Source organism: Lynx canadensis, chromosome E3, assembly GCF_007474595.2.
Source record: "Lynx canadensis isolate LIC74 chromosome E3, mLynCan4.pri.v2, whole genome shotgun sequence".
NCBI lineage: Eukaryota > Metazoa > Chordata > Mammalia > Carnivora > Felidae > Lynx > Lynx canadensis.
The window spans coordinates 26,756,961-26,769,834 of NC_044318.1; the positions used below are offsets into that span (position 1 = coordinate 26,756,961).

Genomic DNA, 12,874 nt, shown 5'->3' on the forward strand with positions numbered 1-12,874 from the left:
GTGCCGACCGGCTTTGTCTCAGCCTCGTGCTGCGAGCGACGGCTTTTGCTTACAGTGAGACCAAACCCCCCAACCGAAAGAGCCCTCTGCCATGTTCCAGGAACTCCCCCCCAAACCCTGGGCTCTGGAGGAACCAAGAAGCAAACAAGGCTGCTTGGGGAAGTGCTCACATGTATTTATTTCACAAGGGAGGAATTGGGGGGGGGGATCACCAATAAGATGCCACCAAATGAGACACTGTGAACCCCAAACCGGGCAACTACGGGATTTGGTTCTGGGCAGGGCTTGGCCCTTGGGGACAGCATGAGGGACAGAGAGGGACCCGGGAGAAGGGACAGCCTTCCATCTGGGGCGCCACATGGGGCCAGGCTGGGCCGCGTCCTCCTGGCCACAGATGCGTGGCCAACCCCCCATGCTTCCGGCAGCCTCGCCCTGATCCAGGTGAGCAACGAAGCGGCAAGCCCGAGGCCACACTCTGACACCCGCTCTATCACACACTCGGAGGCGCACGCCCAGACACACACATGCACGCGCACACGCACACCACGCAGGCACACACACTCGTAGGCATGCACACGCGTCCATATATTAACTCTGATTTACAAGTGCACCCTAACCAGAGGGCAATCGAAAACAATTATTACTCTGCAGAGAGGAATCGACTGCCTTCTCCCCTGTCAGCCAGCAGAGCATGGGGTGAGATGAGATGAACCCGGAGCATTTTCCAGGGTCCTGCCCTCACCCCGCCCCGCCCCCCGTGCTGTGCTGGCCTCAGTCCTAAAGCTCCAGGTGGAGGCTCCCATGGCGGCCTCCCTGGTCATGAGTCAGGGCCCCCTGGTCTCCCGAGGGCAGAGCCGCACTGGCCCGGCTCCAGCCCGGAGGGCCCCTACAGCCATGACCTCCCTACGTGCTCAGCCTCTTTCTGTCTCTGGCTCCCTGCGGACACGGGCAGAGCAGCTGGCCCCGGAACGCGAGAGCCTAGCGCCCTGGTGACCGTGGAAGCATTAATTCCTTCCAGGCCATCTAAGGGAGGGTCCAGAAAAGTCCAGGGCCGTAGCCGCCAAAGCCGTCTGCCGCTAAGGGTCGGGGTGGAGGCTGCCTCGGGCTGCAAATGGGCATCGGGGCAGAAGCAACCTCCAGGGAAACGGAGTCCCAGGGCCTGACTGCCTCCTCTGAGGAGGGGCAGATAGGACGTGACTGAGCGCCACCCCCCACCTTGCCGAGGGTCGGGGTGGCACTCAGGAGCTGCTGCAGCTGCAAGAGACGAGGACGAGGAGGGGCCCCTGCCGGTCCCAGTCCTGATTGTGGCTGCGAAGACGACGAGGAGGACGTGGGGGGGTTCACTCCATGGTACGAGGTCCACATCCAGGCTGCAGAAGACACGGCTCCCGGGTTCCCAGAGAAGGGTCGGGGGGCTTTTCCAGGGGGCACGAGCCTCACGGCAGCTGAGCGCCCACTGGGGACACCAAGTCTCCATCCGGGGCCCCTGGAGAAGCCCCGGAAGGGCTGCTGAGCCCCGGCTGGCTCCTCGCTGTCTCTTCACCAGGGCGGCTGGCCCAGAAGACGGGCAGACCTTGTCCCGGGGGCCAGGCTCCGGGGGCCCCTGCTCCTCCCCGCTACTTGATCGAGTTCTTAATCGTCCACCTCTGTCCCGTGCAGCTGCGGAGGATGAGGTCGATGCCAGCCAGGCCCCGGTTCTCCACCTCGAGGCAGCGCCCCGTGCCCTTATTCATGATGGCTCCGTTCTGGGTAAAAGGCGGAGAGACAGACGGAGACATAGACAGGGAGACATAGAGAGACACGGAGACAGAGACACAGAGAACGGAAACAGATCGGTGGAGACAGAGATATAGAGAATAAGACCGATAGAGAGAGAAAGAGAGGGATCAGACCATGAGAGAAAAAGAGACCGAAAGGCAGAGAGAGAGAGAGAGAGAGAGAGGGAGAGAGACAGGGACAGAGAGACAGGGAGAGAGACAGAGAAAGAGGCCTGGCGCGTGGCCTCTCCTGGGGAACAGTCCCACCAAAATTGTTTGCCCAGGGGGAGGGACCATCCAGAAACCCCGAAGTCAGAATGGGCATCGGCTTCACCAAGTCTGAATGGCTGAGCCAGGGGACCGGCCCCGATGGGCGACGGTGTGGGAATGCGGGATTTGCAGGGACATTGAAGGTCTGGCTTTCTCAATCGCAGCGGCTGTAGACACTTAGCAGATTTCAGGGACATCGCCCACACTCCCCTCCCGAGATCTGCCGGAGCCCAGCCGGCCTGGTGTTGCCGAAGGGACCCGGAAGCTGTCCCAGGTGGAAGGCCCCCGCCACCGCCGGTTCCCCCCGGACGTGGCCTGGGTTCACGAGCCTGGCCCGGGGCTGGAAACCTTTGGTGTGCTTTCCTGGGCACCGTTCCTTGGGGAGGTCGGACTTCCCTGTGGTCTGCAGCAGCCTTACCTGCTCTGGGGTGCTGGCCCTTCCCAGGGGGTACCCACCTGGATGAAATTCCAGCGCTTGTACAGGCTGCTCTTGACTTTGTCACAGTCGAGGAGCTGGGGCAGCCGACTCTTGGAGTTGTCCACCAGGCAGCGGGTGTCAGGGAGGAGCGTGGTGGTCCCCAGGGCTCCCAAGTGCAGGAAGCCCTCCTTGGTGTAGCGGGCAAGCTGGGGAGAGAGCAGACGAGAGGTGGGGAGGGGGGGCTCGGGCCCGCACGTCTCATCCAGGCCTCTGCCAGTGCCGCGGTCCTGGCCACCAAACACGCCGTTCACAGGCGAGCCCTGCTCAGGAAGCCCCCTCCCTGGCTGCGTCCTGCTCCCCCAGGGCCGGTCTGATTTTCTTCTAAGCACGCCCTTGGTCAGCGTCTCTGGATTCTAGCCTTCTGCTCAGCAACACGGGGGGAGCAGGGGTCAGTGAAAGCACAGGACATCTGATTTCAAAGCTTGGCTCTGCTTCCAGCTGGCGGGGCCCCCTCGAAGCAGTCACTTAACCTCTCTGAGCCCGCGTTTCCTCCCCATTTGTAAACTGGGACTCGTTCATTCATTCCACCCTGCTGTAAAGCGCCCAAAGAGGCAGCTCACCAAAAAAGAAACACATTAAAAAGCGTTCAACCTGATAGGTGTTAAAATAGATAAACTAAAACAGCAACGCGATACCGCATTAAAAACAACAACAACAACAACAACAGCAACAGCAACAGCAACAACCCTATTCCCGTTTTGTCATGGGCTGGAGCGGGGGTAAGTTGCTACAGCCGGTCAAAAAGGGAATTTCAACATATAGGCTCCATGCTGTTAAAATGTTTTCTTCTCTTGACCCAATAAATTCCCCTTCGGACATCCATCCCAAGGTAACGATCGCAACCGCAAACACGAGTTCATGTCTAGGGTTTTTACTGCACCATTATTTACAGTGATGAAAAAGCAGAAGCGTCCTAAATGTGCGACACAGTCCTGGCACTTGTTGACGGCTCCACGCACAGCAACAAATCCTGGGGGATTGTGGTAGATTGCCAAAACGGCCGCATCCTTCACTCCTTCCTTCTATACACCCTGGGCACGGTGACTTTTAGAGCCACGTGCATCAGGAAGTGGACTCCATTTCCCCATCCCTTGAAAACCGGCGACTTGCTCTGGCCCACAGAACATAGCGGAAGGGAGGATGTGCCACGTGCTGGACTAGCCCTTTAGCCTTGCATGTTTCCACCCTCTTGCTCTTGGAAACCTGCTGCCACCCTGGCAGGTAGCTCTGGATGGCCTGCCAGAGGAGGAGGGACAGGTGGCCCAACCAACAGCCAGCCAACCACCGGACAAGTGGATGAGGTTGTCCTAGATTCGGCAGCCCTCGGCCGGCCTCCTGGCTGCCAGGAGATGTGTGAATGAGCCCAGCTGAAGTCAGCCGAGCCTGGTCCAGATCACAGAACCGTCTGGCTGACCTATAGACTCATGGGCAACGATAAACCACTAAGGTTTGGAGTAGTTGTTACGCAGCAAAAGCTGACTGATACACAGATGCTGTTGCCTATCAACCCTTCCCGCGGCGGGGTCCATGCTACTTCAGTGGACTCCCTCTCCCGCTCGTCCACGTTGTTTATAATCCTGGATACCAACTTTTGAGCGAATGCATCCATCTGTCTTTCGCACTCTTTTGGGGGCCAGAGACTGCGTCTAATTAATGTCATTCCTTGCTGGGGGAAAATGACAGACCAAGTGCTCAAAACGTGTCTGTGGATGTTATCAACGTGGTGAACGACATCGTTTAAAAGACGCGGCCCATGTCTATTCGTTTAAACTCCAACAGGCATGTTTTGAAGAGTTCTCTGTGTGCCCAGCCTGGGAACAGGTTTCTGGGAATGTAAGGACGGGACTGTGTTCCCCCTGAGATAACGCCAATGCAGGCTGGTGAGGGCAATGAGACAGGAAGATACATCTCTCATTTTTGCTCTCACCTCCTAGGAGGTGGGCGGGGGCAGGAGTGAAGATTGTTAATATACAGCTGGTGCTGAATGAATTAAAAAACAAAATGACCAGCTTGCGTGTATTAAAGGCATACCCTGCACCATTTCTAAGCATCTCGCAGAGGATAAAGAACGTAATTCTTACGACAACTCTGAGATAGGTTTCTACTGCTCTCCGCATTTTAAAGACGAAGAAACTGAGGCATGAGGACATTTGGTCACCTGGCAGGGTCCTGGCCTCTCTCCTTGGGACCCTAGAGACCCGATGGCTGGCCGCCCTGGGCCAGAGCTGGGCAGCAGAAGGGCCTCCTCCTACGTGACCCTGGGCTCCTCCCGAGACCCTGGGTGTTTCTGGTCAGGAACGGAGCAAGGAGGCAGCTCTGCTCAGTACCTCTTCTCCAGGGGACGGGATTTCCTGCAGGGGTCCTCATTCCTGAGGACAACCACTCAGAAACCCTTTGCTTTGATCGCCAAGGGAGAGCCCACCTGGTGCCCTCTGAAACAAGTGACAGGGGTTTTATTAAGTGCCCTTGTGAGAGATGCGGGTAACGTGTGCTTTAAACCCAAATTAGTTCCAAATCAGAGTGATTGTTAGAGGCAAAAAGATAAAATCAGAAGCCCTCCTCACCCCTCCCTAAACAATGTCTCTCTGAATATACTCAAATTCACCAAATGCAAAGTGATGAATGACAGCAGGCTGCCTTTATGTTCAGGGGAAAGATATACACAGCTGCTTATTGAAATTATGAATCAATCTATTATCCAGCAGGCAAATGAACAGTGCTAAGAACATTAATTAACTGAGCATATCTGTGACCCAGATGTTTAAAGAGCGAAGCTAAATGCCACCAGGAGTCAGAGGCTCTCTTTTCTGAGGGTCTGTGAGCAAAGGACGAGATCCCAGCCAGTAGGACCTGCAAAGGCCAAGTGCCAGCCCCAAGGGAGTTGGGCAGGGAGGGTTGAGCAGGGTCCTATAGGATTTCCAATCTGGGGGAAGGTGGTTTCCCAAGCCAAAGACCCATACGAGGAGGGCACAAGCAGAGGCTCTGCGGACCTGGCCAAGGGTCGTGGGAAGGGGACCGTGGTCTGAAAGGACGATGGTACTAAAGTTATGCCAACAGATCTCACACTGCTTCTCATGCACGTGGTGCGTGTCTGGACCTCATGCCGACCACATCCTTCTTGTCTCAGTCCCGGATCACGAGTCTTTGTGGTGTCTTTGGACCACCGTCTAGTCTACCTCCCAGCTCCCCAGACGTGGTATTCCTTCCTTAAGGACCTCTGCTCCCTGTCCTCTACAGGTACAATAGGCTTTTCCGCCCCCAAGGCTTTGCTCCAGCTGTTTCCCTGACTAGAAAAGCTATTTACTGGCCCTCTTCTAGAATATACTGTCCTCAACTTTCCTAGACTTCAGGGCGATTCTCTCCATTCCACAGGGTCTTCTGTAACTCTCCCACCCCCACGGCATCTCCTCTCAAGTCTTTGGCGCAACATGCTCTGGTGTCTCCCTCCAAGGTGGTGTAGGAGTATCTCATTTTCCTCTTGACTATTCTGGGTACCCATGGACCAAGTGATGGATATTTGGGCTTTTTTCTACTTTTTGGCTATCATGAATGATACCACTATGAACATTCCCACATAAGTTTTTGTGAGGCATACATTTTCAATTCTCTTAACTATATAACTAGAAGTAGAAATGCTAATTGTTGGGTCATATGGTAAATTGGTGCTTAACTTTTCGAGAAGTTGCCAAACTATCTCAAAGCAGCTGTACCAGCTTACATGCCCAGGGTTCCAATTCATCTACATCCTGGCCAACTCTTGTTATTGTCTGGTTTTCTTTCCTTAAAAAAAAATTCTAGTCATCGACTGGGTGTGAAGTGGTATCTCATTGTGGTTTTGATTTACATCTCCCTAATAACTAATGCCATCGAGCATTTTTCATGTGCTTACTGGCCACTTTGTAGATCTTCTTTGGAGAAATGTCAACTCAGATATTTTGCCCATTGTTTTTTTCATGGACAAATTGCCCTTTTATTGTTGAGTTGTAAGAGTTCTTTGTATATTCTGGATGCCAGATCTTTTTCAGGTGTATGTATGAGTTCATGTATTTTCTCCCATTCTGTGGGTTGGTTTTCCACTTTCTTGAGAGTGTCCTTTGAAGCACAAAAGTTTTTAATTTTGAGGAAGTTCAATTTATCAGTTTTTTTTCCTTTGGTTGCTTGTGCTTTTGATATCATGTCCAAGAAACAGTGCCAAACCCAAGGTCATGAAGAGTTACCTCTATGTCTTCTAAGAATTTTAGAGTTTAAGCTCTTACCTTTAGATCTTTGATCCATTTTGAGTTAATTTCAAATATGAGGTAAGGTATGGGTCCAGATTTGTTCTTTTTCAGGTGACTGTTTATTGTCCCAAGATCATTTGTTGAAAAGACTATTCTTCTCTGTTGAATTGTCTTGTCATCCTTGTTAAAAAAATTAACTGATTATAAATGTGAAGGGTTCTTCCTGGACTCTCAATTCTGTTCCATTGATCTATGTGCCTATCCTTATGATAGCACCAGAATGGCTTGATTAGTATGGCTTTGTAGTAAGTTTAAGAATTGGAAGTGTGGGGGGGAATCTACCCCCAAAACCAAGAGCACACTGTACACACGGCATGTTAGCCAATTTGACAATAAATTATATTTAAAAAAAAGAATTGGAAGTGTGAGTCTTCTAACTTTGTTCTTTTTCAATATTGTTCTGGCCACTCTGGGTCCCTTGCATTTTCACATGCATCTTAGGATTATCTTTTCCATTTGTGCAAAAAAGGGAGTTGGAATTTTGATAGGTAATGCACTGAATCGGTAGATTAACTCAGGGAGTACTGCCATAACAGCAGTTAAGTCTTTCCATCGAAGAACACAGTGTATATTTTTTTTATTTAGGTCTTCCATTTTTTTTCCCACAATGTTTTGTAGTTTTCAGTGTACAAGACGTATACATTTTTGGTTAATTTATTCCTAAGTATTTTATCTTTTTTGATGCTACTGTCAATGATATTGTTTTCTTATTTCCTTTTTGGAATGTCCATTGCTAGTGCAAGCAGGGTCTTTAATATATCTCTGTGAACCACAGGCAGCCACCCTGGTACCTCCTGGTAGCTCAGGACTGCTGGCTCTGCAGGTGCCCTTGGCTCCTGCTTCCACAGGGTCAGGGCCAGGTGCCGACTGCCTGCACCCGCTGTGGACCCATATTCCAATGGTGCCCCAAGTCATCTTATCATTTGCCTCACATGACTCTGCCAGCCCGCATCCTTCCCATCCCCAGCAAGGTCTAGATTCTTAAAATGTGCCCTTCATCCTAACCTGTAGCATGGTGTCTTGGGCCCTCACTGGTCAAGGGGATTTCTGCCTCTCACTTTGTGGAGAAGTTACCTTCTCTACCCTTCAATACTTCCTTTCCTTCACATTTGCTCATTTCCTTCAGCTCCGTCTCCTCCTGGCTCCGCAGGTACCTTAAGTCATTATTTCTCCCTTCTCCTTCATTTCTTCCAAGCTGCAAGCATAACCAGATCTTTATGCCCAGAAAATCTCCAGTCACAGCTTTCATTCTCCTTATTTTGTCCTTTGTTTTCGCTCTCTCTTTCCTTAGTGCCTTGCAATTTGGCTGCTACCACCACTCTGCATTGACATTGCTCTCTTGAAGGTCAACAGGATTCATTAATTACCAACTTCAATTGTTTTTTCTTAGTCTTTCCATGGGGCACCAACTGTGGGCCAGACACTACACAGGGTGCAGGTGAAACCACCTCTCCTGGAGAGCCTGCCATTCTAGGGCCTATCAGTGGCATCTATACGCTAACTTGGCTAATTGTGCCAAGTTTCTATCTCCGAACCAAACTTTCTCCTCAATTCCAGATTTGTCTATCTAACTCGCCACTGGACATACCTTTGGGGCTCTAATAAACATTTCAGATTTATAGGATCAAAACAGTATTGGTTCTATCTTGGTCATGAGAACTCCATCCTTCCAGTTGCTGGGTCCAAACACTTTGGCTTCGTCCTCGCCTCTTCCCCTGACCCACCATATTCAACCATTAGCAAACTACACTCAGATTTCACCTCCACTGCTACCTCGCTGTACCCAGCCACATTTGTCTCTTGACTAGATTAGTACAATGGCCTCCTAATTTGTCTCCCAGCTCTCACCCTTGCCTCCCTTGGTCTTTTTTTTTCAATATGGCATTGGATTGCCATATTGGCAATCAATGATTGCTTTTAAAATATTACATTATTTAAAATTATGTTATTTCAAGTTGGAGTCAGGTCAACATCCTCCAAAGGCTTCCCATTTCCTTCAAAATAAAAGTCAAATCCTTACAAAGGGCTACGAAGACCCAATGCTACCTAATAATAGCTGCTTGTGCTCAACTTCTACCACTGTACCCTTTGCTGACTCCACTCCAGCCACACTGGCTTCCTTGTTGGTCCATGAACAGGCCATACTTGTTCCTGTTCAGAGCCTTTGCATTGGCCGTTCTTCTCTCTTGAATGTTCCTTCCCCGGTATTTGAATGGCTCACTCTCTCACCTCTTCCAAGTTCCTGCTTAAATGTCATCTTCTTGACCATCTTACTTAAAATTTCACCCTCACCATGTATTCTATATCCCTTTTCTTGCTTTATATCCTTCCAAGCACATATTATCTCCTTATAGATGATATCTTCTCCTTATTTATAGGGTTTGTTGTCTGGCTCCATCCAGTAGAATGTGAGAGGCATGAGACAGAAGTTTTGTCTTTTTTGTTCATGGCTCTATCCCCACCTCTTAGTGGGCTCTTATAGCCAGAGCAGAAGAGGCCCTGATTCAGAAAAGGGAGGTCAGAAAAGGCATCCGAGAAGAAGGGGCATTTGAGTGAAGCCTTGTTGGAGTCAGCCGAACAACTGAGTAGGAGAGGGCAGATCAGATCAGACAAGGTGAGCACATATCCAAAGGCCTAGAGACCAGAAGAAATGCAGTGTTTTGGATGATCTAGGCATAGCTCACCATGAGGGAGCGTGATGGCTGTGATGGGGCAGAAGCGGGGAGGTGGGAGAGAGTGCAGATGAGACTGCATTATGTGGACACACGGTGCTTAGGGATTGCGGCTTTTTCTTGAGGAGCCACCTGACTTGTGGGAAAACCACACTGGCTGCCAAATGGGCAATGACCTGCCACGGGACATGATGGAAGGCGAAGGGGCTGATGAAGGTCTCAACTCAAGTGGTTGCACTGAAAGAGGGGAGACGATAACAGATGTGAGAGGAGCACCCAAGCCAAGAAGGATTCTACCATCCTGGTGAGTTTCATTGTCATGAAACAGAACACTTCATTTTTAAGAATCCGTTTTGTGTGGAAGGTGCTTTGTTTAGTTACCCCAGCATCCTGCCCTTTAGAATTGCCTGTTTCCATGCTTTTACTTTCAACCTCTCTCTCCTATGTTTAGATGTGTCTCTTGGAAACAGAATACTCCTGGATTAAAAAAAAAAAAAAACTAGGGTGACAATCTATGTTTTTTAGCCAAAATGTTTAGCCAATTTGTTTTTATTGCACTTAATGATATATATGGCCTTATTTCTACCATCCTTCTTTCTGCTTTCTGTGCATCCAGCCTTCTCTGTTTCCCTTTTCTCCTTTATTTGCTTTAGTTGGGATTGGTTCAGTTTGATTTGTTGGAATATTATCATATTTCATTGTTCTCCTCTATGGATTTGGAAATTCTATTCATTTCTATTATTTTACGGTTCACTCTTGAAATCTAATATTAACTACTGAGCAAATTATTCAATATTCTAAATTTTATTTTCTTAATGTTTATTCATTTTTGAAAGACAGAGAGAGAGAGACAGAGCACAAGCAGGGGTGGGGCAGAGAGAGAGGGGGGACACAGAATCTGAGGCAGGCTCCAGGCTCTGAGCTGTCAGCACAGAGCTGGACGCAGGGCTCGAACCCATGAACCATGAGATCATGACCTGAGCCAAAGTCCGATGCTTAACTGACTGAGCCACCCAGATGCCCTGCAAATTATTCAATATTCAAATGTCTACTCCACTCAATAAAATTCAAAGATGTTAGGACACTAAATTTGATCACCTCCTTTTAACTGCTCAGCTTGTGGTTATATTTCCTTGCCCCAATGTAGACATTATTCTTATTACGTAAGAAAAGTTTTTTTGTTGTTTTTTTTTTTAATTTTTAACGTTTATTTATTTTTGAGACAGAGAGAGACAGAGCATGAACAGGGGAGGGGCAGAGGGAGAGGGAGACACAGAATCTGAAAGGGGCTCCAGGCTCTGAACTGTCAGCACAGAGCCTGACGCGGGGCTCGAACTCACGGACCGTGAGATCATGACCTGCGCCAAAGTCGGACGCTTAACCAACTGAGCCACCCAGGCGCCCCAAGAAACGTTTCTTTGGATTTACTTGTATGTTTATAAATTTCTTTGTTTATAATTCATTCTTTCCTCAGGACACTCTTCTGAGCTCAATCTCCTTCTACAAGAAGAAGTATTTCCTTTGGTGACTATCTATCATAGGAAACCCTCTCAGATTCTTTATCTGAAAGTGTCTTGGGGTGATTTGTTAATGCAGCAAATCATTGTAATGGATGCAACCACTTTTTGTGCAGCTAGCATGGGTTTAAAATGATATTTGTTGTAGTTGATTTAGCATCTGGTTATGCAGAGGTGGGCAGACCCTTCAAAGTATCTAATCTGCTCTGTCGTTGGAAGCTGTCTTCTCACCTTCTGCCCACGTGCTCCCCCACAAAGTCACGGCCAAGCCACTGTCTGTGGGATTTGCCACCTCAGTACGACGCTCACTGCGACGCTCACTGCGATGTTCTAGCGACGCAATCTCACAAAGAGGAGGAGAAGCATGCACTCACCCATCACGTGCTCCACCGAGGAGCCAATGGGTGAAGCTTCCTCCTCTGAGTCGGTAACTGCCCGAAACTTGTTGCCTCTCGCTTCCCCAGTTATGGCCCACAGGCAATCAGCTCCCTGTTATACACCCGTACTCCTGAGCTCTTCCCAGGCTCTAGGTTTGCAACCTTGGGTCATCCTTCCCCCTACGCGCTCCCCCATCCCCAAAGCTACAAGTCTTCCTATTCCCCTCTCTTGTGTTTCCTCCTGATCTCCCACCTCCAGGCCTTTCCAGTTTCTACTTGTCCTTCCTACTCCTGCAGGTTCAAATCCTATCAGTCTCTGCTTCAACCTTCAGTTGCTCTAGTACCCTCTGATTTAAGAATAAACTTTTTTTTTTTTTAACCATGATCTTCTATTGTAAGTCCCCAGCTTAGCTTTTCAGCTGTAACTCTTGGTTTCTTGGCTCGGGCCAACAGGTGACTTGAGGTCTCTCAAAAACAGCCAGAAGTCTTCCCTGTGTGGAATATGTCCCCACCCTACCCCTATCGGATCTCCCCTGGTTCCACAAAGCCCCCGCCCAGATGCGATCTCGTTCAGCTTACCTACTTGTGTGTTCTGTGACATTCCTTGCTATAGCTTTTCATTGTTGTTGTTGCTGCTATTGTTTTAGGACGGCAGCATCCTACTCGTTTTTATATTGCACAAGGAGTGAGAAAGTATCTTGCAGAAAGCAAACGCTCTATAAATGCCTTTTGAATTGAATGGGATTATTCTAGGTTTGGCTGCTGGGCCCAAGAGGAGAAACGAATGCTGTTATCCACAACCCTAGTGCATTAGGAAAACAAAAACAAAAAAACCCTCTGAGCTCAAATACAATTAATTCTCATTTAGCAGAGAAAAAGAATTTTCTATTTGAGATGATCTAAGAGGCACACACAACTATTAACCCACATTGAAGAGCCTTGAGGGAAAACTGAAATATGCAGGTTATAGCCAAATAAACAAAAACCAGCCAAATGATTGTGGAATGACTCTGGAGCACAGCACAATCCATCGAATTGTCCATAAAAACATGGCTTGCAATTGCTTTCACATTAAGGGTCTCTCTCGTCATTTTAAAACCAGGCCTAGTCAGTGCAGAAACACACTGTTAAATGAAAAAAATGCATTTTCCCCACCTTCTAATCCGGACACAGGGAGACGGGTTCCATCGATTTGAACCTGCTGTAGGCTGAATGTATTTGTTTGCTGCTTGGCCGAAGGAGTGGTTTCTGGTGATTACGCGTGCATGTGTACATTCTTAAAAACAAACAGACTTTCTCTGTCACTGTCCAGAGTGTGCCTGATCCCAAAATGAATAGGGAAGAAAAATGTCTCCAACTGTATCGCAAGCAGACACATGGTGTTTGGCAGCTGGGGGCGGAGAACGGGGGCAGGGGGGATCTTTGGGGGAAATGGAAATGTCGCGTAGCTTGATCAGGAAGGGAGATCTGCAGGCACGTACCCTGTCAAAACTCATCCAAGTGTACACTTTAAATAGATGACG

At 49.2% G+C, this 12,874-nt stretch overlaps 1 protein-coding gene across 1 annotated transcript in view; it reads right to left on the reverse strand.

Moving 5' to 3' along the window:
* Window positions 1–206: 206 nt before the first annotated feature.
* The window catches only part of LOC115504042 (polypeptide N-acetylgalactosaminyltransferase 17), a 114,369-nt gene continuing 101,701 nt past the window's right edge, over window positions 207–12,874 (reverse strand). Inside the window, exons 5-6 of the mRNA XM_030300689.1 lie at window positions 2,484–2,651; window positions 207–1,745 (exon numbers count right to left, since the gene is read on the reverse strand). Coding sequence (XP_030156549.1) covers window positions 1,617–1,745; window positions 2,484–2,651 — 297 coding nt within the window. The 3' untranslated portion in view covers window positions 207–1,616. The remainder of the gene's footprint in view (window positions 1,746–2,483; window positions 2,652–12,874) is intronic.